General features: G+C 45.5%; 1 protein-coding gene across 7 annotated transcripts; it reads left to right on the top strand.

Annotated features, from left to right (window-relative positions):
• The first annotated feature begins 212 nt into the window (after positions 1–212).
• Positions 213–25,837, top strand: STX4 (syntaxin 4). 7 transcript variants are annotated; one of them, XM_080678000.1, is made up of 11 exons: positions 275–582; positions 769–873; positions 985–1,084; positions 1,200–1,274; positions 1,783–1,853; positions 3,309–3,417; positions 3,490–3,566; positions 3,798–3,935; positions 4,909–5,019; positions 5,090–5,188; positions 5,284–5,546. In XM_080678000.1, exons 1-10 carry the CDS (start codon positions 553–555, stop codon positions 5,168–5,170), a joined length of 897 nt encoding a protein of 298 aa, XP_080534126.1. In that variant the 5' UTR covers positions 275–552; the 3' UTR covers positions 5,171–5,188; positions 5,284–5,546. The 7 variants fall into 7 exon arrangements, with proteins under 7 accessions (XP_080534123.1, XP_080534127.1, XP_080534126.1 ...); XM_080678003.1 differs by having other exon boundaries at positions 289–582; positions 963–1,084; XM_080678002.1 differs by having other exon boundaries at positions 304–582; positions 772–873.

The raw sequence follows: 25,837 nt of genomic DNA, 5'->3' as shown, positions 1-25,837 counted from the left end.
ACATTCTGTGGTCTGGGAGACTGGGACCCGACCAGTCACGTGACGCGGGGGTGCACCGTGGGTTGATGTGAGATGCAGGGCCGCTCAGATTACGTACAAATGAGGCATTTCCACCCATTTTGGCAACAAGATTGCCTTGGGAAGACAGTTCCGGTAAAGGAGGTGGGCTCTCACATCCTGGCAATTTTGCTTCCGGTCGGGGTGCTGCAGCTTCCGACCTCCTCCTTTCCCTCCCACGGGAAGGAGACGCAAACCCGTGCGCATGCCCCGAGTCATCCAAAAGAGGGTGGGGCCTAGGCTGTGGGAGCAGGAGGGGGGGGAAGAAAAGGGAATTCCAACCTGTGGAACCCTGGAGGTCCCCGTGGATAGCACCATCCCATTGACTGTGGATGGTGTCAGGGACAGAGCCTCTGGCGGCTGGTGGGGGGTTTGGGGGTCCGCAGGGTGAAGGCGGAGGGGAGTGTCAGGGTGTGAGGGCAGTACGGGAGTTCCAAACTTAGAATCTTGAGGCCCTCAGGGCTCAGGTGCCGGAGAGAGGGAGCTCGGGCCGCCATGCGGGACAGGACCCAAGAGCTGAGGCAGGTGAGAAGTCGGGGCAGCAGGGTACGGACGGGAGGACAGGGTGGGGTCTGGCCGGAATGCAGGATTCCTGGTCTTCGGGGCAGGGAGGGGTGGCTGAGGGCTAGGAAGGAAAGACCCGGAAGCCCGTGAGTCCTGCGAGGAGAGAACCACAGCAAGGAAGTGATGCCAGTGACCCCTCGGCCCTAGCAGGGGGATGACAGCTCGGACGATGAGGACAGGGAGCGGGTCGCGCTGGTGGTACACCCGGGCACAGCACGGCTGGGGAGCCCGGACGATGAGTTCTTCCAGAAGGTATGAGCTGGGATCTCTGCCTGAATTCACGAGGGGGCTGGAGGGCCCGGGGAGCAGCGCGGTCTGGAGTACCTTCGTATTTCCTTCAGCCCTCTTGGTCACCCTCTCCAGGTCCGGACAATTCGGCAGACTATTGTCAAGCTGGAGAATAAAGTCCGAGAGTTGGAGAAACAGCAGGTCACCATCCTGGCCACGCCCCTTCCTGAGGAGAGTGAGTGAAAACCTGGGTGCAGAACGCATGCTCCACCAGACGCATTTTGGGTATTGTAGTTCCATGCGGGTGGTGGCAAGGGAGATTTGTTGAGGTAGGAACTTTCTTTTTTCAGGCATGAAGCAGGACCTGCAGAACCTGCGCGAGGAGATCAAACAGCTGGGGAGGGAGATCCGCGGGCAGCTAAAGGGTGAGCTCCTGGGACCTGAGACAGATCCTTCCCTCTGGTCCTGCCCAGCTCCTGACATATCTGGGGAGTTTGTGGCCCTGAGCGGCCAGTGATATATCCAGGTTACAGAGCAGAATCTCCGTCTCTGTGTTCCAGCCCATAGCACTTTCCACAGCACATGCCTGCCTCTCGGGTTCTTTTATTTACTATGAAACCATTTACTCCTAAAATTCTTGCTGCCCAGTGTGCATTCTTTGCGCAGGCATTTGGGGTTTTGTTAGGAGGCCTCTGCAACCTTCTGGGAAATAGCTGATGTATTGCAAAGAAAAAAATATGCTTTCCCCTGTCAGAGACTTAGAATTAGTCATTTAATGATAAACTATATTTCCCCCCAAAATCGTATTGAGATAGGCATCTCTCTGTTGTGTGACTTGGGTATGACACTGGCCCTGTGCCCTGATCCCCAAACAGTTTTCAGAAGCCACAGGTCACCCTCCATCCCCCACAATGCCCTTGTGTCTTCCCACAGCCATTGAGCCCCAGAAGGAAGAAGCTGATGAGAATTATAATTCAGTCAACACAAGAATGAGAAAAACGCAGGTGGGTTTGTTATTCCCAGAACTAGAACATTTCAGCCAGTGTTTTATAGAAGTAAGAGGGGAGGGACTTGGAGATCATCAAGTCCAACCTAATGATTTTCCAAATGGGGAAACTGAGGCTCAGAGAGAGAAAGGACTCACTCAACATCAAGAATTCCCAATTCATTATAAGATCTTGCCTTTTTCTTCATTCAATGAGAAGTTGCTGAGTCCCCAGATATGACCTGGGCTCAGCTATGGGAGATGTACTTTCTAGGAGCCAAGATGGGAAGTTAAGCTTGAATAGGTGAGGAAGACATTACTGACGTAGGACTTGTTAGCTAATGGCTCTGTCTAAGGAAGAAAAAGGAACAGTCATAAATGACTGGGAGGTTTCCTGCCCAGATGCCAGGACAGCCTCTGCCCTGTGGGCAGAATTCAGGAAGTCAGGAAGTGGAACTTCCCTGGAGGGAAGGTCACTTAATCAACATCTTAGGAAGATTGGAGGTGATCTGACTGGTCCCTCCTGGGTGTCCAGTGAGGAGTGGTTTGGAGTTCTTGGACGTCAGAGTTGGAGTGAGTGGGCCCAGAGCTCAGCAGAGCTGAGATTGAAGGTGGAGCAGTTTGGGCATCTTGAAAGGGTGCACTGAAGCCAGGAGAGCAGTTGTGTCTCTGAGGAAGGTACTCCAAGGACTAAGGCATCAGGGAAATGGACAAGGTGAGAAGGCATTTCAAGGGGAGCCTGTGTGATCATCAGTGTAAGAGGCTGAGGGCCCAGCTGGACCTGTAAACCTGGGCAACAGACTGAACTCCAGGCTTTCCTAGCACACACCCCTAGTGTAAGCAGTGAGGTTGGTGTTCAGCAGGCATTCAACAAGTATATATCGAGTGCTAGCTGTTTGGGCTACAGCAGCCCAAAGATCCCTGTCCTCATGGATCTCACATTCCAGTGGGGACAGACAATCACCTTAATAAAGAAGTACGTTATTTTAGAACATTGTTATGTATTAAGGAAAACGGTGCAGGAAAAGAGGGATTGAGAGTGCTGGCAGAGGTAGGTTGCAATTTCAGTCAAGCGGAGAAAACTGCATTCTGAAAGTAACACTGGAGCAAAGACTTCAAGGCCTTCGTGGGGCACGAGCAATCTAGGCCGAAGGAACAGTGAGTGCAAAGGCCCAAGGCAGGGGCGTGCTTTGTTCAGGGAGGAGGAAGGAGCCCACTGTGGTCGGAGGAAGTAAGGGAGGGACAATGGAAGGAGGTAAGGTCAGAGGAGAAATTGGGGAGAGGCAGGTCATGTAGGCCCTGGTAAGGACTTTGGCTTTTACTTTTAGGGAATAGGGGAGCCTTTCAAGTTGGTAAAGCAGCAGGCACCTATAGCAGCTCATGCTGTTTGCTCACTGTCCCAGTGGGGATCCTGAAGTCCCAGACTGGGCAAGGGTCCCCTCAGAGATGCAGAGCCTGTGTTCTCCATCTGTAGCATGGGGTCCTGTCCCAGCAATTCGTGGAGCTCATCAACAAGTGCAACTCGATGCAGTCCGAATACCGGGAGAAGAATGTGGAACGGATTCGGAGGCAGCTGAAGATCAGTGAGTTGTGGTGCCTGGCCCACAGGGAGGGCTAGCCTGACCCAGCTCTAAACCTGGCCTTTTCCTTCACAGCAAATGCTGGAATGGTATCTGATGAGGAGCTAGAACAGATGCTGGACAGCGGGCAGAGCGAGGTGTTTGTGTCCAATGTGAGTGGCCATAGCCAGCCTCCCTCTGCTGGGCCTCCCATCCTCTCCAAGCTCTGGTCCTTTTTGATTGAGGGGATACTGAGGCCCAGGAGGGAATGGATTTGCATGCCTGGAGTCAGCAGGGCCCTAGCCCAGTGCTAGACCCAAGGGCTGCCATAAACATCAACATGAACTTCTGACCTGCTGCTGGCTTCCCTGTTACCTGTCCCTCCACTCCTGTCTACTCCCCAGATATTGAAGGACACGCAGGTGACGCGGCAGGCCCTAAATGAGATCTCGGCCCGGCACAGTGAGATCCAGCAGCTTGAACGCAGTATTCGTGAACTTCATGAGATCTTCACTTTTCTGGCTACTGAGGTGGAGATGCAGGTGGGCAGCCCAGGGAGCCAGCTGAGCTGGACCCAGACCCCAGATATGAGACCATGTTCAGTCAGACCTCCAGCCGAAACTGTCAGCCCACCTCCACGCTTAGCCTCTCTTCCCCAGGCTTTTGTTCCCCTCCCTTCTGGGCCATGCCCTCAAGGCTGGTCCTTACTCCCATCCTTAGCTGTGCCCCAGAGTTGCAACCACCTCTACAGCGACCCAGATGACCACTTTTCTATATATAACATTCCCCAGCCCTGGCACCTGACCCCACCCCAAGTATGGCCCCAACCCTGGCTCCTCCGCCAACAGAATACACCCTTATACCTTTAAGAGTTGTAGTCAAAGGTCCCCCGCCCCGCCAGGGCCTGCCTCCTAAAATCTGTACAAGGTTGGGGTGGGAAGCGTTATTCTTGTTGTGGCCCTGGTTGCTGGGGTGAGGCGAGCTTCCAGCCTTGTCCTGGAGAAGCTGACCCACTAGTGCTGCAGCCAACACCCTTTTATAGTTGGGAGTCGTGGGGAAAGGGTTTCATTCAGGAGTGCTGGAACCTGGAGGCTATCCTTGGAAGTTGGAAAGATGATGCATGAGGAAGCAGGGATAGGAAGAGCGTCACAGCTGTTGGGAGACAGACCTAGAAGAATGGGCAAATTCAGTCAATTTTGTGAGGGGACAGAAGTTCATGCTCTGTGAAAAGCTATGAACTATTTAAGGCCCTTGGCTCTAAGACACCGCTGCGAATCAGGGTTGTGTGGGTCAAGGGAGCAGAGCAGAAGGCACCACATGATCGAAGGGGCCTGGAAACTACCTCAGAAGTGTGAACTGTGTCAGATGTGGTCCCGCCTCCATGTCTGCGTTAGTGCAGTGTTTTCTGCCAGGAATGTCCTTTGGTTGTTTGGGGCTGGGGTGGGCAGAGTGAGCTCCTAGGTCCTCCTACCCCACACGTCCCCACCTGCCTGAACTGCCACCTCCTCCAAACAGGGGGAGATGATCAACCGGATTGAGAAGAACATCCTGAGCTCAGCAGACTACGTGGAACGTGGGCAGGAACATGTCAAGAGGGCCCTGGAGAATCAGAGGAAGGCTCGGAAGGTGAGCCTCCTCTGGGTGCCCCCCCCCCCCTCCCCTGAGTGAGTTTCCCTGACTCCTTCCTCTCCCACAGAAGAAAGTGTTGATTGCCATCTGTGTGTCCATCTTTGTCCTCATTCTGGTAGTCATCATTTCCGTCACGGTAAAGACTTGATAGCATCGTGCATTCTCGGTGAGATATTGTGGGCCTGCCCACTGGCCTGCCCCATCCCGGGCCCCAGCCTCTCCTCCTCCCCTCAGACCCTCTTCTCCCTCCTTCCCTTGCAGGCACTAAGAGAACCAGGGACCCAGGGTGTGCCTTCTCTGCCAGCAGCTGGAGCAGGGCAGCACAGACCCTGCAGCTGGATCCCCTTCCTCACACTGGCCCTATGCAGGGGGGCAGATGGCTCTTCAGGGGTTGGCAGCCACTCGTTCATGGGGGCCTCCCCCCTTGGGCCACAATGGCTGGCGGAGGGCCTGCACTGTCCTGTTTGGATAGGACACATGGTTTTTTTAAGAAATTAAAAAAAAAAAGAAAAGGTTGAGACTCCCCTGTGCATGTGTGTTCCTGGAAAGGCTGGCTCAGGGCCTCCAAGTGTCCAGCCTTCCCACCTCCTGGCCGTGCTGCCAGGCCAGGCTTCGGCGGGCTTCAGTCAGACTGTTCTAGGCACTGTGACTACAGCAGGCTGGCCTTTCACCTCCCACAGGATCAGGTGGGGCCAGGAGGGCTAACACCCACATCTGGCTCAGTGCTGTCGCTGAGGAAAGGCCGCTGTGGGTACTAACCCTGAGCAGTGGGCCAGACCAGGCTGGGACACAGGTGAGATGTATGTGTATGTGCGGGAGCGGGGGGGTGTCATTGGTGGGCATTGGCAACCAAGAAGAGGCATTGTGAGTAACCGGCTGTTACTTTGGATACAGTGGACAGGGAAAGGCCTGTATCAGAAGATTTGCCATTTGAGTGGAGTTAAATGAGGAGCCAGTTAAGGGAGAGGTTGCCAGGCAGTGTACCACAGGCCAGACCCTATACCCAGAAAAAAGCATTGCACTTTACATAAGAGTTCAGCTGGAGAGCCAGCGACTCCGGATCAGCACACGCTATTTCTAAGGGGTTATGTGGCTAAAGCAGGCAGAGGAGGCAAGGAGCCTGATTTTTATGAGGCACTTGAGCTCCAGGCCCCAACTCTAAATTTCTAAGAGTTCCAAGTGCAGGTGCCTTGTTTCTGGAGCTGGGCGTGGCACCTGTCTCCAGACACCTGGCTTTAGGGCTAAGGCAGCACCTGACCCCACCCAAGATCTCAAGGGTGGGTTCTGGCCGCCCTGTCCCATCCCACTTTTGATTCACAGGCTGCTCTTGGCTGCCCAACCTGTCCAGCAGCAGTATCTCTTGCTTCTGCCACTGAGTAGGGGACACACGTGGATGCTGTGGTGACCCCAGTTGTGGAAGGGCTCAATGTGATGTCCTTGGTGTGGTCCCAGGCCTCTTTGACCTTGACTGGGGGAGGGTCAGAGGGTGGGACCAGATACACAATCCCTGCTTTCACTGCCTCCATCCATGGCTGGGCATCCTGGGGCGCCTTGTGGTGGTCCTGGAGCGGCGGTTGGCCTATGCAAAGTGCTAGTGTGTATACTTGGCCCTGAGTGTATGCAGATGGTTGAGATGGTGGCTGCGACTGGAAAACGGCTAGTGGACCTAAATGCTGTTCCTGAGAAGCACTGGGATTGGTCTGCAGATCGTCCTGGTGGACTGAGCACCCCACTATTAAACAGCATTTTTAGATGGAGAATGGGTGGGGCCTCAGAGCAAGTCCACTGTCGCACCCAAAAGTGATTGGTTCACAGAGCACAAGGGGCATGATCAAACCTGTGAAAGAGGTGGAAAGAAGATCATGAGCTTGTGAGAGACTGGCAGGGAAGGGGACTCATAAGAGAAGGCCAGGCTGGGTTCTGCACCCTGGCTGCTGAACTTGCTCCTGCGGAAGTCTAGGAGGGGATCCACGCCTTCGTCTTGCTTGAGATGGTGCACCCTGTGTACAGATGAAATTCTAGATACCTACGGGAAAGAGCTCGTTCTCAGCATGTGCAAACAATCTGACGTCCAGCCCATGGAGAAGCTGCAGGCTGCCAGGTTCTGCCCCAGTAGAAGACTGACTTGGACCAGGGCCTCTGGGCTTCCCTGATTCTCCATCTCTTCCCTGGCAGCCTGGATCTTCAGCAAAATCCTGTCCTGTTCATCTTCTACTCCCACACTGTTCTGCCTTCAGAACAAAATGGCACCACCTATGACATCTACTGGGATCTGCTAGAGACTGTCAGGCCCATGCAGATATTATGCCACATCTGTGCAGCTGGGTGTCCGTGTGTGCTATATGACTTCTGTCTGGCTGTGCTGGACAGCGCCACCCCTAAAAGGCTGCTTACCTGTCTCACTCAGAAAACTGTCCAGATTCTACAATGGTTACAGAACTAGTACCCAGAAGTGGGGTGCTGCTACAATAAAAAAATAAACCTGAATTATGTGACTTTGATCTTGGAGCTGGACAGTGGCTGGTGAGGAAACTATCATTGGAAGTTGGAAAGATGATGGGTGTTATGCAGTGATGAAGCAATTAGTTAAACTATAAGCTGGAAATAACTAAGAATATAAATTCTATCCAAATGAGCTTGGGGCCTTAGGCAAAAACTTTGGGAAAGAGAATATTAGTTGCATGCATTAGTTGCTATTGGGTGCAGTTGATAAGTTACTATAATAAAGAGTTGGCTCAGAAAATAATTGGCCAGTTTTTAAGTAGAAATGGAAGAGAATATTGAAACTCCAGGCAAATGATCTACATTTTAACCAGTGAAAGATAAAACTGACAAGACTCTTAAGCCACAAAGTTTGATTAAAACTCATCTTTGTGACAAGGGCCATATCAAGTGTATGGCTCTCATGCCCTTTATGAAAACCTCCGAATCAGCCTGGCCAGTGTGGCTCAGTGATGGATCATTGACCCATGAACCAGGAAGTCACCGTTCCTGGTCAAGAATGGGTTGCAGCCCTAAGCTGGTTTGGTTCAGCGGATAGAGCGTCGGCCTGCGAACTGAAGGGTCTCAGGTTCGATTCCGGTCAAGGGCAAATGCCCAGGTTGTGGGCTCGATCCCCAGTGGGGGACTTGCAGGAGACAGCCGATCCATCCATGATTCTCTCTCATCATGGATGTTTCTATCTCTCTCCCTCTTCCTTCCTCTCTGAAATCAATAAAAATATATTTTTTTAAAAAAGAGAATGGGTTGCAGGCTCAATCGCCATTAGGGGGGGTACAGGGGGCAGCCCATCAGTGATTCTCATCATTGATGTTTCTCTCCCTCACCTTTCCTCTCTGAAATCAATCAAAGTATTTTAAAATAATAATAAATAAAAGGAGGAATGTCTGAAAAGAAATGTAAGTTTAGCTGTTGGCCCCTTGGGCTGACAGGAATCAAACAGGTAAGAAGCCTCCTACCCTCTATGAAAGCCATTAGCTTGGATTTTTAAGACCCTGAGTGGCTCTTTTCACCATTTCTCAAGCCACCATAATGGTGCCCTGGCTGATGCTCTCAAGAGTATCATGCTTGATCCACTCTGCCTGGCGTCCTTCTAAGAAGAGAAAATTTGGACACATGAGGAGAAACCAGAGGTGCACACCAACAGAGGGACAGACACATGAAGAGGCCATGAGGGCAACAGTCTGCAAATCAAAGAAAGATACATCGAGGAAGCTGACCCTACCAGCACCTTGATCTTTGACCTCTAACCTCCAGAACTACAAGAAAATACATGTCTGTTCTTTAAATTAAAAAAAAAAAGAGGTATTATGCTTGCTTCAGCAGCACATATACTAAAATTGTAACAATACAGAGAAGGTTAGCATGGCCCCTGTGCAAGGATGACATGCAAATTTGTGAAATGTTAAAAAACAACAGAGTATCAACAATGCTGAAAAGAAAGACAAACATCTGGTTCTTTTTTTTAATTTATTTTTATTTTATTTATTTTTTTATGTTTAGTCTATGTTTTTTTTTTGTTTTTTTTTTTTAAAATAAATCTTTATTCAGATTATTACAATTGTTTCTCCTTTTCCCCCCCATAGCTCCCCTCCACCTGGTTCCCACCCCACCTTCTGCCCTTACCTCCCCTGCACTGTCCTCATCCATAGGTGTATGATTTTTGTCCAGTCTCTTCCTGAACCCCCCCATACCACTTTCCCCCTGAGAATTATCAGTCCACTCCCTTTCTATGCCCCTGATTCTATTATATTCACCAGATTATTCTGTTCCTCAGGTTTTTAATTCACTTGATTTTTAGGTTCACTTGTTGATAGATATGTATTTGTTGTTCATAATTTTTATCTTTACTTTTTTCTTCTTCCTCTTCTTAAAGAATACCTTTCAGTATTTCATATAATACTGGTTTGGTGGTGATGAACTCCTTTAGCTTTTTCTTGTCTGTGAAGCTCTTTATCTGCCCTTCTATTCTGAATGATAGCTTTGCTGGGTAGAGTAATCTTGGTTGTAGGTTCTTGCTATTCATCACTTTGAAAATTTCTTGCCACTCCCATCTGGCCTGCATAGTTTCTGTTGAGAAATCAGCTGACAGTCGTATGGGTGCCCCCTTGTAGGTAATTAACTGTTTTTCTCTTGCTGCTTTTAATATTCTCTCTTTGTCTTTTGCTCTTGGCATTTTAATTATGATGTGTCTTGGTGTGGTCCTCCTTGGATTCCTTTTGTTTGGGGTTCTGTGCACTTCCTGGACTTGTAAGTCTATTTCTTTCACCAGGTGGGGGAAGTTTTCGGTCATTATTTCTTCAAATAGGTTTTCAGTATCTTGCTCTCTCTCTTCTTCTGGCACCCCCATAATTCTGATGTTGGTACGCTTGAAGTTGTCCCAGAGTCTTCTTACACTATCTTCAACTTTTTGGATTTTTTTTTTGCTTTTTGCTTTTCCGGTTGAGTGTTTTTTGCTTCTTTGTATTTCAATTCTTTGACTTGATTCTTGTGTTCCTCTAGTCTGTTGTTGGGTCTCTGTATAATATTTTTTATTTCAGTCAGTGTATGTTTAATTTCTAGTTGGTCCTTTTTCATATCTTCGAGGGTCTCGTTATATTTATCGGCCTTTTCTAGGATATTCTTGAAAAGCCTTATAACCGTGGTTTTGAATTCTATATCCAGTCGTTTGTTTTCCTCCATTTCTTTCGTTTGTGATCTGTTTCTTTGACGACACATTTTCACTGCTTCCCTGAGTTGGTAGGGTAGATTTGTGTGCTATGTTTCCTATATGGCCCAGTGGGTCGGCCTCCCCAGTTAACCTGAGGTGGACACTCTTGGTGCACCCCTTTGTGGACTGTGTGTACAGCCTTGTTGTACTTAAGTCTTGATTGTTGTTGGTATCACTGGGAGGAATTGACCTCCAGGCCAGATGGCTGTAAGGATCAGCTGTGTCTACGCTGGCAGAAGTTCGGTGCTGGAGACAGCCTTATAGGATTAGACTTGCCAAATTGCAATAGCTTCTGTGCTCAGCTTGGATGGGGTGGAGTCTCAGGGCAGAGCAGACAGTCTTGGCTTCCCGTCAGCCTTGCCCTTGCGCGCACGCGCACGCCTTCAGACCTCTGCCTTCCCCAGCTCCTGAGTCTCCGCCTGAGAGTCCAGATTCCCCCCGTAAGAGTGTGGGTCCCCAGGGGCTCACCTGGAACTGGGGTTCAGTGCAGTCAGGAGCTTCTGACTCCCTTCTGCTAGGGAAAGCCTGTGGCAACCTCCGCAGCCTTTGTGCACACTGGCGTTTGTGCCTCCAGACCCCTGCCCGCCTGGGCTCTCCCGGGTCTCCCCCGGGTCTCCGAGTCTCCTGGTGTCTTTCTCTCTACCTGACAGTCCAGACTCCCCCTGTATGAGCCTGGGTCCACGGGGTTTCGCCCAGGACTGGGGTTCAGTGCTGTCAGAACTGGGGTTCAGTGCGGTCGGGGGCTTCCTTCCCCCTTCCGCCAGAGTAAGTCAGCCAGGCTCTCAGCCGCCCTTCCACTCTTTGCCGTACCTCCAATTCTCTGTGAGCTTTTCTCTTTCCTTCTAGTTGTAGAATTTTCACTCAGCCAGCTTTCCTGTGGTTCTGGATGGTGTCCGTTCTGTCTTTTAGTTGTAGTTTTGAAATTGTTGTGCGAGGCAGCAGCTTAGGTGCTTACCTATGCTGCCATCTTGGTTTCTCCATCTGGTTCCTATTAGGCTGTGCTCCAAAGTCATCATCTGGTGACTTTGGTGAATTTGAAATTATTGATGACCACAGAGCTGGGAAAATCATGAACCTCACAGGCAAGTTAGACAAGTGTGGAGTCATCAGTCCCAGATGTGATGCGCAACTCAAAGGTCTAGAAAAATGGCAGAACAACCTGCTCCTGTCCTGTCAGTTTGGTTTCATTGTACTGACAACCTCAGCGGGCATCAGTGGCCATGAAGAAGCAAGATGAAAACACACAGGAGGGAAAGTCCTGGGATTCTTTTTCTAGGGATGTAATACATACATTCAAATAAAATGCCTCAATGGGGAGAAATATGACCATGAATGTTGAAGACTAAATATGACCTTGAGTGCTCCCAAATTTCTAGGAGCAAGGAGGAGACCGAAATGCTGTGCTACCTCAGAAAGGCACAGCCTCCAATGTCTTCTTCAATGTGGCCAAACAGAAAAGGATGGGCCACTCTAAGGGCAAAACCAACCACATGGAGAAGGATGAACTAGAGAACCAGTTCCAGGAAGCAGTCCCATTTCCAGGGAAAGGTGGGGCGGGGGGGCTTCTCAGCCTCCACCCAAGAAGATTTTAGAATTACTATGCACCAATAACTGTGTGTGTCTCCCATTTTTCTTTCTGAATGGGGATGTTTACTGCTATTATTCTGTCCCTGCTTCACTTCATATGTTGGGTGGAGGAGCAGAGAGAACTTTTTCTACAATTAAATCTTTATTGTTGAAAGTATTACATATATCCTCTTTCTTCCCCCCATTGACCCTTTCTAGCCCGCCCCAACTGCCCACTCCAGGTCTTCACCACCCTATTGTCCGCGTCCATGGGTTTTGCATATATGCATGCAAGTTCTTTGATTTCTTCCCACCCACCCACCCTCCCCCGCCTTATCTCTGAGGTTCTGCAGTCTGTTCTATGCTTCCATGTCTCAGGATCTATTTTGTTCATCAGTTTATTTTGTTCATTAGATTCTACATATGAGTGAGATCATGTGATACTTACCTTTCTCTGACTGGCTTATTTCGCTTAGCGTAATACTTACTCTCCACAACAGCATGGATGGAACGGGAGAGCATTATGCTAAGAGAAATAAGCCAGTCGGAGAAAGATAAATATCACATGATCTCACTCATATGTAGGATATAATGATCAACATAATTTGATGAACAAGAATAGATTCAGGAGGAGGATCCAAGATGGCGGTGTAGGTAAACACCTAAACTGCTGCCTCGCACAACAATTTCAAAACTACAACTAAAAGACAAAACGTCTATCACCCAGAACCACGGGAAAGCTGCCTGAGTGGAAGTTCTACAACTAGAAGGAAAGAGAAAAGAGCAGTGAGATGTGCACAAGCGCTGAAAAGCTGAGGTACGGAGGTGCGCGAATCGGGCTGGCGGCGGGCAACTGGGAGCGCTGCTTTTTTCAACCCGAAGGGAGATAAGCTCCCGATTACTCCGAACTCCAGTTTCTGGGGAGACGCGGGGGACCTAAACTCCTACGGGGAGAAGCTGGACTGTCTGCCATCGGGTCGGAAAGTGAGAGTGGCTTGCTTGCAGGGCTGTGCACAGGAATAATTGTTTACTGCACTGAGGCGCAAGACGGGGACACAGTCGGAGACGCAGAGCTGGCTTACTGGCAGCCATCGCTGTTTGCCACGCCCTAGCCTAGTGATGCCCTGAGACCCCGCCCCGCACAACCTGCAAACCCACCCAAGCTCCAAGCAGTGGCTTTAGCATATGAATGGCCTGCCCTATCGCAGCTTAACCTAGCAAACTTGCAGTCTGGGTCAGACAGCTCCAAAACCTCCAAACCCCAAGCAAAGAGGAGAAAACTGTAGTTCTCACTGTAGCTCCTGCTGGGTGGCCTCAGACAGTAGCTGACCTGCACCCCATTGGAGATCCAGAAGCCAGTGTACCTACTGGTCAGTGTGAGACACCAGATTTCAACTCCTCACATCCATAAGTGACACATTCAAGAGGCAGACTCAGTGAGCACCAAAGCCCCACTGAAACAAGTCCTGCACCATAAGCGTGTCTCCAGCTAAGCAGTTCTTCCATTATAGACACAGCGGGTCCTCACAGCCAATTGGCCTGGAGGTCAATTCCTCCCAGTGTACCAACAGCAATCAAGGCTTAACTACACCAAGACTTTGCACTCAGCCCACAAGGGGGTGTACCAAGAGCATCCTCCTCAGGTGATTGGGAAGGCTGAGCTACTGGCCCCTATAGGTCACCTACCACACAAAGCCACTCCATCAACACAGGGAAGCAGCCAAAATGCGGAGACAAAGAAACATGTCACGAATGAAAGAAATGGAGGAAAGCAAACTACTGGACGACATAGAGTTCAGAACCACATTTATAAGGTTACTCAAGAATCTTCTAAAAACCGCTGAGGAACTTAGTGAGACCTTTAAGGATCTTAATGAGAATGCCAAAAAAATGCAAAAGGACCAGTCAGAAATTAAGCATACACTGTCTGAAATAAAGAATATACAGAAATTCAACTGTAGATCAAAGGACCCCAAGAATCAAACCAAAGATCTGAAATATGAGAAAACAAAAAACACCCAACCAGAAAAACAAAAAGAAAAAAGAATACAAAAATATGAAGATAGTGTAAGGAGCCTCTGGGACAACTTTAAGCGTACCAACATCCGAATTTTGGGGGTGCCAGAAGAGAGAGAGCAAAATATTGAAAACCTATTAGAAGAAATAATGACAGAAAACTTTCCCTACCTGGTGAAATAAATAGACTTACAAGTCCAGGAAGTGCACAGAACCCCATACAAGAGGAATCCAAAGAGGACCACACCAAGACACATCATAATTAAAATGCCAAGAGCAAAAGACAAAGAGAGAATATTAAAAGCAGCAAGAGAAAAACGGTTAGTTACCTACAAGGGAGTACCCATACAAATGTCAGCTGATTTCTCAACAGAAACTATGCAGGCCAGAAGGGAGTGTCAAGAAATATTCAAAGTGATGAACAGCAAGAACCTACAACCAAGATTACTCTACCCAGCAAAGCTATCATTCAGAGTTGAAGGTCAGATAAAGAGCTTCACAGACAAGAAAAAGCTAAAGGAGTTCATCACCACCAAACCAGGATTACATGAAATGCTGAAGGGTATTCTTTAAGAAGAGGAGGAAGAAGAAAAAGGTAAAGATAAAAATTATGTACAACAACCATGTTCATGGATTGGTAGAATCAACATCATCAAAATGTCCATATTACCCAAAGCAATCTATAGATTCAATGCACTCCCCATTAAAATACCAACAGCATATTTCACAGACCTAGAAAGAACTCTCCAAAAATTCATCTGGAATAAAAAAAGACCCCGAATAGCCACAGCAATCCTGAGAAAGAAGAATAAAGTAGGAGGGATCTCAATACCAGATTTCAAGCTGTATTACAAAGCCACTGTCCTCAAAACAGCCTGGTACTGGCACAAGAACAGACATATAGATCAATGGAATAGAATAGAGAATCCAGATATCGACCCAAACCAATATGCGCAATTAATATTTGACAAAGGAGGCATGAGCATACAATGGAGTCAAGACAGTCTCTTCAATAAATGGTGTTGGGAAAATTGGACAGATACATGCAAAAAAATGAAACTAGATCACCAACTTACACCATACACAAAAATAAACTCAAAATGGATACAGGACTTAAATATAAGACGGGAAACCATAAAAATACTAGAGGAATCCACAGGCAGCAAAATCTCAGACATATGCCAAAAGAACTTTTTCAGTGATACTGCCCCTAGGGCAATGGAAGCCAAAGAGAAAATAAACAAATGGGACTATATCAAAATAAAAAGCTTTTGCACAGCAAAAGAAACCATCAACAAAACAACAAGAAACCCCACTGTATGGGAGAACATATTTGCAAATGGTATCACTGATAAAGGTTTAATTTCCAACATCTACAGGCAGCTTATACAACTTAATAAAAGGAAGATAAATGATCCAATAAAAAAATGGGCAACGGACCTAAATAGAATCTTTTCGAAAGAAGACAGAAGGAAGGCCAAGAGACACATGAAAACATGCTCAAAGTCACTTATTATCCGAGAGATGCAAATCAAAACGACAATGCGATACCATCTCACACCTGTCAGAATGGCTATCATCAACAAATCAACAAACGACAAGTGTTGGCGAGGATGAGGAGAAAAAGGAACCCTCGTGCACTGCTGGTGGGAATGCAGACTGGTGCAGCCACTGTGGAGAACAGTATGGAGTTTCCTCAAAAAACTGAAAATGGAACTCCCATTTGACCCAGTAATCCCACTCCTAGGAATATATCCTAAGAAACCAGAAACACCAATCAGAAAGGATATATGCACCCCTATGTTCATAGCAGCACAATTTACAATAGCTAAGATTTGGAAACAGCCTAGGTGCCCGTCAGCAGATGACTGGATCAGAAAACTATGGTACATCTACACAATGGAATACTATGCTGCCATAAAAAAGAAGGAATTACTACCATTTGTAGGCACCTGGATGGAATTAGAGAACATTATGCTAAGTGAAATAAGCCAGTCAATGAAAGAAAAATACCACATGATCTCACTCATTTAGGGATAATGAAAAACATTATAAACTGATGAACCAAAAGACAGTTACAGAGGCAGTAAAGCATCAAACAGAGTGTCTAATTACAGCGGTAAGGTTAGGGAGAGGTGGGGGAAATAAGAGATCAACTGAAGGACTTGTATGCATGCATATAAGAGTAACCAACGGATGCAAAACATTGGGGGGTGAGGGCAGGTATGGGAGTGGGGTGGGGGGGGCAATGGTAAGATATGTACACATATAATACCTTAATAAAAATTTGAAAAAAAATTATGAACAACAAAATGACATCAAATACATACCTACCAACAAGTGAATCTAAAAATCAAGTGAATAAAAAATCTGAAGAACAGAATGGACTGGTGAATATAATAGAATCAGGGACATAGAAAGGGAGTGGACTGACAATTCTCAGGGGGAAGGGGGTGTGAGTGGTGCGGGAAGAGATTGGACAAAAATCTTACACCTATGGATGAAGACAGTGGCGGGGGGTAAGGGCATGGGTGGGGTGGGGTGGGGAATCAGGTGGAGGGGAGCTATGGGGGGGGGAAAGAGGAACACCTGTAATAATCTGAACAATTATCTCTCTCCCTTCCTCTCTGTGAAATATCAATAAAATATATTTTAAAAAAAATTAAAAAAATAAAAAAAAATTTAAAAAAAGAATAGATTCAGAGACAAATGGCAGGGGAGGGGAGGGGTGTTAGAGAGCAACCAAAGGACTTGTACGCATGCATGTTAGCATAACCAATGGACACAGACACTGGGGCGATGGGGGCTTGCCCAGGGTGGAAATGGCTGAGGGGGGCGGTCAATTGGGGAAAAGGAGACTTATGTAAAACTTCAGACAATAAAAAAATACTTACTCTCCAAAGGGTAAGAGATCCTTCTTTTTTACTGCTGTGTAGTAGTCATTGGTGTAAAAGTACCACAGCTTTTTTATCCACTCATCTATTGATGGGCACTTGGGCTGTTTCCAGATCTTAGCTATTGTAAATTGTGCTGCTATGAACATAGGGATGTATACATTCTTTCTAATAGGTGTTTCAGGTTTCTTAGGATATATTCCTAGAAGTGGGACAAGTGGGTCTAATGGCAGTTCCATATTACTTAATTTTTTGAGGAAACTCCATATTATTTTCCATAATAGCTGTACCAGTCTGCATTCCCAGCAGCAGTGTACTAGGGTTCCCTTTTCTCCACATCCTTGCCAACACTTGTCTGTTGATTTGTTGATGATAGCCATTCTGACAGGTGTAAGGTCATACTTCACAATGGTTTTAATTTGCCTCTCTCTGATTATCAGTGACTTAGAGCATTTTTTCATATGTCTCTTGGTCATCTGTATGTTAGCTTTGGAGAAGTGCCTATTTAGGTCATTTGCCCATTTTTAAATTGGATTGGTTGTCTTCCTTTTGTTAAGTTGTATGAGTTCCTTATATATTTTGGATATTAAAACTTTATCTGATTTATCATTGCCAAATATACTCTCCCTTTTCATTTTGTGCAGAAGCTTTTTATTTTGATGTAGTCCCATTTATTTATTTTCTTCTTAGTTTATTTTCTCCTTTGCCCTAGGACATGTATCTGCAAACATATTGCAACGAGACATGTCTGAGATTATGGTTTCTTCTAGGATTTTTATGGTTTCACGTCTTACATTTAAGTCTTTTACCCATTTTGAGTTTATTCTTGTGTATGGTATAATTTGGTGGCCTAGTTTCCTTTTTTTTTTTTTTTTTGGCATGTATCTATCCAATTTTCCTAACACCATTTATTGAAGAGACTGTCTTGCCTCCATTGTATATTCTTGCATCCTTTGTCAAATATTAATTGAGTGTAATGGCTTGGGTTGATTTCTGGGGTCTCTATTTTATTCCATTGATCTATATGCCTGTTTTTGTGCCAGTACCAGGCTGTTTTAATTACAGTGGCTTTATAGTATAACTTAATATCTGGAATTGTGATCCCTCCAACTTTGTTCTTCTTTCTGAAGATTGCTGTGGCTATTCAGGGTCTTTTTTGGTTTCCTATAAATTTTTGGAGTATTTGTTCTAGATCTGTGAAATATGGTGTTAGCATTTTAATAGAGATTGCATTTAACCTGTAGATTTCTTTGAGTAGTATGGACATTTTAATGATGTTAATTCTACCAGTCCATGAACACAGTATATTCTTCCACTTGTTTGTATCTTCCTCTATCTCTTTTTTCAACATCTAATTCATTATTGATGTATAAAAATACCATCAGTTTCTGGGTGTTAATTTTTGTATCCTGCCACATTGCCAAACCCTTTAGTTAAATCTAGTAGTTTTTTGGTGGAGTCTTTAGGGTTTTTTTATGTACAACTAGTTGCCTGGTGCACAGATTTGTGCACATTGAAAGGAAATTAATTAAAAGAAATATTCCACCCTTGGCCAAAGGTGGAATCATGGGGCCTTGTGAGGAATCAGGATTCCTCCTCTCTGGTTCTGGGGTGCGTCACCCAAGAACAACTGCTGCCAAGTCACTGCACCTCGGCAGCTCCTGCGTTGAGCGTCTGCCCCCAGGTGGTCAGTGCGCATCATACCTACTGGCTGGTCAGACAGTCAGATGGTTGCTTAGCCTTTTATATATATAGACTAGAGGCCAATGCACAAAGATTCATACAAGAATGGGCCTTCCTTCCCCTGGCTGCCGGCACCGCCTTCACTCTGGCCCAGAGCTGCCTTTCTGCCTTTGCTCTGGCCTGGAGCCACCTTCCCACCTTCCCACGCTGCCCAGAGGCCCGGAGTGGCTGGGGGTGGTGTGGAATGCCTGTGTCATTGCCATGGCGATGACACAGGTGTCCTGCCCCAACCCCGCCACTTGGTGCCTGCATATGCAAATTAACCCACCATCTTTGTTGGGTTGATTTGCATACTCACTCCTGATTGGCTGGTGGGCGTTGCGAAGGTACGGTCAATTGCATCTTTCTCTTTTTATTAGTATAGATATCATGTCATATGTTTTTGCCCATTGAGTATGATACTCGCTGTAGGTTTGTCATATATGGCTTTTATCGTGTTGAGATATGCTCCCTCTATTCCCACTTTGCTGAGAGTTCTTATCAAAAATGGGTGCTGGATTTTGTTGAATGCTTTTTTGGCATCTATTGATATGATCATGTGATTTTTGTCTTTCAATTTGTTTATGTGATGTATCACGTTTATTGATTTGCGAATATTGTACCAGCCTTGCATCCCTGGAATAAATCCCACTTGATCATGGTGTATGATCTTTTTAATATATTGCTGGATCTGATTTGCTAATATTTTGTTGAGGATTTTAGCATCTATGTTCATCAGGGATATTGGCCTGTAATTCTCTTTCTTTGTAGTGTCTTTCTCTGGTTTTGGAATTAGCATAATGCTGGCCTCATAAAAAGAGCTTGGAAGTGTTTCTTCCTCTTGGAATAGTGTGAAGAGTATAGGTGTTAGTTCTTCTTTGAATGTTTGGTAAAACTCCCCTGTTAAGCTGTCTGGACCTGGGCTTTTGTTTGCTGGAGTTTTTTTTTATTACTGCTTTAATTTCACCAATCGTTATTGGCCTATTCAAGTTTTCTGATTTTTCCTGGTTGTATTTTTCTAGGAATTTGTCCATTTCATCCAGATTGTCCAGCTTGTTGGCATATAGTTGTTCATAGTATTTTCTTACAAACCTTTGTATTTCTGTGGTGTCAGTTGTTAAATCTCTGCTTTCGGTTCTGGTTTTATTTATTTGGATCCTCTCTCTTTGTTTTTTGATGAGTCTGACTAATAGTTCATCAATCCTGTTTATCCTTTCAAAGAACCAGCTCTTGGTTTCATTGATTTGTTTTGTTTTGTTTTTGTCTCTATGTCATTTATTTCTGCTCTAATCTTTATTATTTCCTTACTTCTACTTACTACTCTGGGCTTTTCTTATTGTTTTCTTTCTAGTTCTTTAAGTTGTAGGGTTAAATAGTTTATTATTAATTTTTCTTTCTTTTTTTTTTTTTGTTTGTTTGTTTTTAGGTAGGCCTGTATTACTATGAACTTCCTTCTCATGACTGCTTTTGCTGTGTCCCAGAGATTTTGGGTTGTTGTGTGTAAATTTTCACTTGTTTCCAGGAAGTTTTTGATTTCTTACTTGATCTCATTCATAAACCATTTATCTACACTAATAAAAGAGAAAGATGCAAATTGACCATACCTTTGCAACGCCCACCAGCCAATCAGGAGTGAGTATGCAAATTAACCCAACAAAGATTGTAGTTAATTTGCATATGCAGGTGCTGAGCGGCTGGGGCGATGACGCAGGCATTCCACACCACCCCAGCAGCTCTGGGCCTCTGGGCAGCATGGAAAGGCAAAAAGGCAGCTCTGGCTGGAGCGAAGGCGGTGCCGGCAGCCAGGGGAAGGAAGGCCCATTCTTTTTTTTTTTTTTTTTTTAACAAAGGTGGATATTTATTTATTTTTTATTTTTTTTAAAATATATTTTATTGATTTTTTACAGAGAGGAAGGGAGAGGGATAGAGAGCTAGAAACATCGATGAGAGAGAAACATCGACCAGCTGCCTCCTGCACACCCCCCACTGGGGACGTGCCCGCAACCAAGGTACATGCCCTTGACCGGAATCGAACCTGGGACCTCTCAGTCCGCAGGCTGACGCTCCATCCACTGAGCCAAACCGGTCTCGGCAAGGTGGATATTTATTGAAGGACAAGTACAGACTTCCACATGGGGAGAGGAAAAGAGGCCCACAGAGTGAACTCCCATACAGGGAGGGGGAAAGGGTCCCCGGAAGGCCCATTCTTGTACGAATCTTTGTGCATTGGGCCTCTAGTTGTTTAATAATGTGCTATCTAGCCTCCATGTGTTTGAATGTTTTTGGGTGTTTTAACTGTAGTTGATTTCTAATTTCATTCCACTGTGATCTGAGAAGATGCTTGATATGATTTCAATCTTCTTGAATTTGTAGAGACTTGTTTTGTGTCCTAACATGTGGTCTATCTTTGTGAATGATCCATGTGCACTTGAGAAGAATTTACACTGAGTGGCCAGATTATTATGATCTCTGAATGCATAATAATCTGGCCACTCAGTGTATATCCTATATAATAAAAGGCTAATATGCAAATTGTCCCCTCAACCAGGAGTTTAACCAGCAGGCAGACAGGCCAACTGCCTATGTCCCCTCCCCCTGGCCAGGCTGGCTGAACCCCACCCATGCACGAATTCATGCACTGGGCCTCATACACACACACACACACACACACACACACACACACACACACAAACACACACTGAGTGGCCAGATTATTACGCATTCAGAGATCCTAATAATCTGGCCACTCAGTGTATATTCTGCAGCTTTGAGGTGAAATGTTCTATAAGTGTCAGTTAAATTAATCTGATCCAGTGTGTCCTTTAGAGTCACTGTTTCCTTATTAATATTTTGTCTGGAAGATCTATCCTGTGAAGTCAGCAGAGTGTTAAAGTCCCCTACTATGACTGTATTGTTGTCCATCTCTCCTTTAAAGTCCTCTAGAAGTTTTTAAAAATATATTTAGGTGCTCCTATATTGGGTGCATATATGTTTATCAGGATTCTATCCTCTTGGATTGATCCCATTAGTATTATGTAGTGACCTTTGTTGTCTCTTGTGATGGCCTTCATTTTGAAGTCTATTTTATCAGATATGAGTATTGTTACCCCAGCTTTTTTTTATTTTCCATTTTCCTGGAAAAAATTTTCCCATCCCTTCTCTGTTATCCTGTGTGAGTCTTTTGTCCTGAGATGGGTCTCTTGTAGACAGCATATGGTTGGGTCATGTTTTTGTATCCATTCAGCTACTCTATGTCTTTTGATTGGAGCATTTAACCCATTTGCATTTAAGGTTATTATTGATAGGTACTTATTTATTGCCATTTTAATTCTATAAATAGAGGTTTGTCTCTCTATTTCCTCTTCTCATTACAGCAGTTCCTTTGGCATTTTTTGTAATGTTGGCTTGGTGGTGATGTACTCCTTTAGCCATTTTTTTTGGGGGGGGGGTCTGGGAAGCTCTTTATTTCACTGTCTATTTTGAATGATAACCTTGCTGGATATAGCAATCTTGGTTTCAGATCCTTGCTTTCCATTACCTTGAGTACCATTCCCTTCTGACCTGTAGAGTTTCTGGTGGAAAATCAGTGATAGCCTTATGGGAGCTTCTTTGTAGATAACAGTTTGCTTTTCTCTTGCTGCCTTTAAGATTCTCTCTTTGTTGTGAATTTTTGGCATTTTAATTATGATGTGTCTGGGTGTGGGCTGTTTGGGTTCTTCTTGCATGGAACTCTCTGTGCCTCCTGAACTTGTGTGACTTTTTCCTTCACCAGGTTAGGAAAGTTTTCTGCCATTATTTCTTCAAACATGTCCTCTATCCCTTTCTCCCCTTCTGCCTCTTCTGGCACACCTACTATGTGAATATTGTTATGTTTCACATTGTCCCACTGCTCCCTTAAGCTGTCTTCCTGTTTTTTAGTTGCCTTTTCCTTTTGGTTCTCTGATTGAGTGATGTTTTCTATCCTATTTTCAAATTCACTGATCTGATCCTCAGCTTCACCTAATCTGCTGTGTATTACATCCAATGTGTTATTTTTTTGTGTTATGTCATTCTTTGTTTCTGACTGTTCTTTTTTCATGTCACTATACCTTTTCTCTTTCCTTCACTAGGTTAGGGAAGTTTTCTGCCATCATTTCTTCAAACAGGTTTTCTAGCCCTTGCTCAGTTTCTTCACCTTCTGGTACTCCTATGATGCGAGTATTGTTACATTACATGTTGTACCACAGGTCCTTTAAGTTGTCATTTTTTGTTTTTTCTTTTTGGTTCTCTGATTGAGTGATTTTTCTTCTACCCTGTCTTCTAATTCACTGATCTAATCTCCAGCTTCCCCTAATCTACTGTTTATTCCTTCCTATGTGTTATTTATTATTGGTATGTCATTTTTCATTTCCAACTAGTCATTTTTCATAGTTTCTATATCTTTTCTCATGCTATTGAGCATTCTTGTAAACAATATTCTGATTTCTATATCTGATTAATTTCTTATATCCATTTCATTTAGCCTTTCTTCTGGAGAATTCTCTTGTTCTTTCATTTGGGGCTTGTTTTTTTGTCTTTCCATTTTAGCTGCCTGTTTGGGTTTGTTTCTATGTATTAGGTAGATCTGCTATGACTCCCATTCTTTTTGGAGGCTCTGTGGTGATCAGATGCTGTTTGTGATTGGGCCTGCGTATGCTGTTTGAAGCTCTCAGCAATCCACAGCTTGTGGCTCCCTCTGCTGGGGGTGGATGCCTCTGAAAAGGACCAAGATGTACACCAAGGTCTGCTTTTCCTAGCTCTAGGTCCAGTAGGAGATCAGGCAAAGACTCAAAGCATCCAGAGATCTGCCTCTGCTTGCAGGCTGATTTTTATTCTTAGTCTCTTAATGAGCCTCAAGTTATAGACCAGAAGAAGGTGTAAACTCCAAAGGGTGGTGCAATTGCTTCCCCACCCAACCAAAAGCTGTCTGGATGGTAAAGGTCTGCCTGAGAAAGATGTCTTCTGCAATATGGGGGAATAACTCGGCACAGGAATACAGGCTGCTGCCTTTTGAGCTCTAACCCTAGAGACCCCAAACCTGGATTCTCTTCACACAGCTCTAGTCCACTCTGCCCTCCCTCTGCTGGAATCAAAGTTGAGTGGATGCACACAAAATTTTGTGTGTTGGTCCTTTAAGAGGGTGCCTGCAATTCCAGTCATCTCTGGCTGGCAGACAGTAATCCTTCTGGTTTTTTTTTTACATCCAATTTATCTTTCTCAGTTCTGGTGCTCTGGCCTGGGGAGCCCAACTTGGGGTTTAGACACCAAAGTTTTCAGGGGGAACCCCCCACAACTGAGATATCCCTCCAGAACTTCAGCTGCTGTCTATGGGAGCCTGGCCAGCCCTCTCATGCCTCCACTCTTCCTTCCAGTCTCTATTCAGTCTCCACTTTATGTCCTTGGTTATAAGGCGTCTCTCCAGCTAGTCTTGAGTTGATTATTCAGGATGGTTTGTCTATATTTTAGCTGTAATTCCAGTTTGGTCCTGGGAGATTGTCACTTAACCTGCTGCCATTTTGGAAAAACCCATTCTCCCCTTTCTGAACCAGAATGTCTGTAGCTATTATTCTATGCCTGTCACACTATAGCATGTTGGGAGAACATGACTTTTCTTTAGTTTCACAGGTCCACAGATGAGAAGAATTGTGCTCCAGGATGGATTATACCCACAGCCACATCTGCATCTGATTTAGATAATTAGATTAGGGACTTTTGATTTTATGAAATGTATGAGATTTTTGGACTCAGACTTGGTGCTGTAGTGGGATGAGACTTTTAAGGACCTTGGGAAGAAGTGAGTGTACTTTGCATATGGGACAGATGCAAATTTTTGAGGGCTAAGGAGAATAATGGCCCCCAAAGATTCCATGCCCTAATCCCTTTGAATATCATCTTACATGGCAAAAGGTATTTTGCAGATGTAATTAAGTTTACTAATCAGTTGACCTTAAAATAGATTATTCTGAATTATTCGGGTAGGCCCAATGTAATTACATGAGCTCTTAAAGGCAGAGAAGCTTCTCCAGCTAGTGACAGAGGAGGAAGACAGAACAAATCTGAGAAATTTGAAGCAGGAAGACTTGATGTGCTATTGCCAACTTTGAATATGGAGTGGCCCTCAGCCAAGAATGTAGATGGCCATTAAAAGCTGAGAATGACTTTTGGCTGAGTCAGAAAATACATGGGGATCTCAGTCCTGCAGCCAAATGGAACTGAATTCAGTAACAACCTCGATGAGTCTGGAAGTGAATTCTACACCAAAGGCTCCAGACGAGAAGCCAGGCTGGCCGCGACTTTGACTTCAGTTTTGTGAGACCCTAAGTAGGGAACCAGCTGAATCAGCCTGGACTTCTGACCTACAGAACTATGAGATAATAAATGGGTGTTATTTTTAAGATGTTAAATTTGGCCCTGGCTGGGTAGCTCAATTGCTTAGAGCGTTGCCCCAATATACCAAGGTTGTGGGTCGATCCCAGGTCAGGGCACATATAAGAATCAACCAGTGAATGCATAAATAAGTGGAATAACAAACTGATGTTTTTCTCTCTCTCCCTTCGTATCTCTCTCTAAAAATCAATTAAAAAATTTTTAAAGATGCAGCAATAGAAACCCAATACAGTAAGCTTTGAGCTGAGACTTGACTGAAGAGAAAGAGCATCATGGGAAAATTTAGGGCAATGGGCTTCAGCTCCAGGGAAGGGCAAGTGCAAAGGCCACAGACTGGGGACAAATAAACAGAAGGCCAGCATGCTGAGTGGAAGTAGTAGATAAGAGATGAGGTCAGAGCTGGGGTAGGGACTGTAAGAAAGGCAGGCTGTAAGGGCAAGGATTTCTGCTGAGAGTGGGCTGTGTGTATGTACTAGTAATTGAGAATGAGTCTCCAAAATTCCCCAGTTGAATCCAGAATAACTGCCCCAACCTACAAGGCCTGCTGCTTTGCCCTACCTCTGCCTCAGCCCTGATCCTGGGACATTCTCCTGTGAGGAACTTGTTTATCTAGTCACTGGGCTGGGGAGAGGATGATGACTCCAGTCCACAGTACAGACTGAGGGGTGATGCCAGCTATTGTGCCAGTAGCAGAGCCTATGGTTTCGCACTCCCAAGATGCATTCACCATGTGGGCAGTTCTGGTAGAGAGCCAGGGAGGTAAAGGAAGTTGGAGCAGGAGAAAAGTGAGGGTCAGAAGTCAGACTACCTGAGAATTATCCAGATAACAAAACTGGACAAAGACATCACAAGAAACACTACAGGCTCTGGCTGGGTAGCTCAGTTGGTTAGAGCATTGCACCAGCCAGGGCACATACAAGAAGCAACTAGTGAATGCATAAATAAGTGGAACAACCAATCGATGTTTCTCTCTTCCTTCCTCTCTGTCTCTCTAAAATCAATC

Source organism: Plecotus auritus (assembly GCF_963455305.1).
Source record: "Plecotus auritus genome assembly, chromosome: 7".
NCBI classification, from domain to species: Eukaryota; Metazoa; Chordata; class Mammalia; order Chiroptera; family Vespertilionidae; genus Plecotus; species Plecotus auritus.
The sequence above is the reverse complement of the archived record's forward strand: the minus strand, read 5'-3'. Positions and strand labels throughout refer to the sequence as shown.

Coding starts and splice junctions, on each gene's coding strand:
- STX4 (XM_080677997.1), top strand. CDS start 553: ATGCGGGACAGGACCCAAGAGCTGAGGCAG. Junction 874..984: donor ACGATGAGTTCTTCCAGAAG/GTATGAGCTGGG, acceptor CACCCTCTCCAG/GTCCGGACAATTCGGCAGAC. Junction 1,854..3,308: donor CAAGAATGAGAAAAACGCAG/GTGGGTTTGTTA, acceptor CTCCATCTGTAG/CATGGGGTCCTGTCCCAGCA.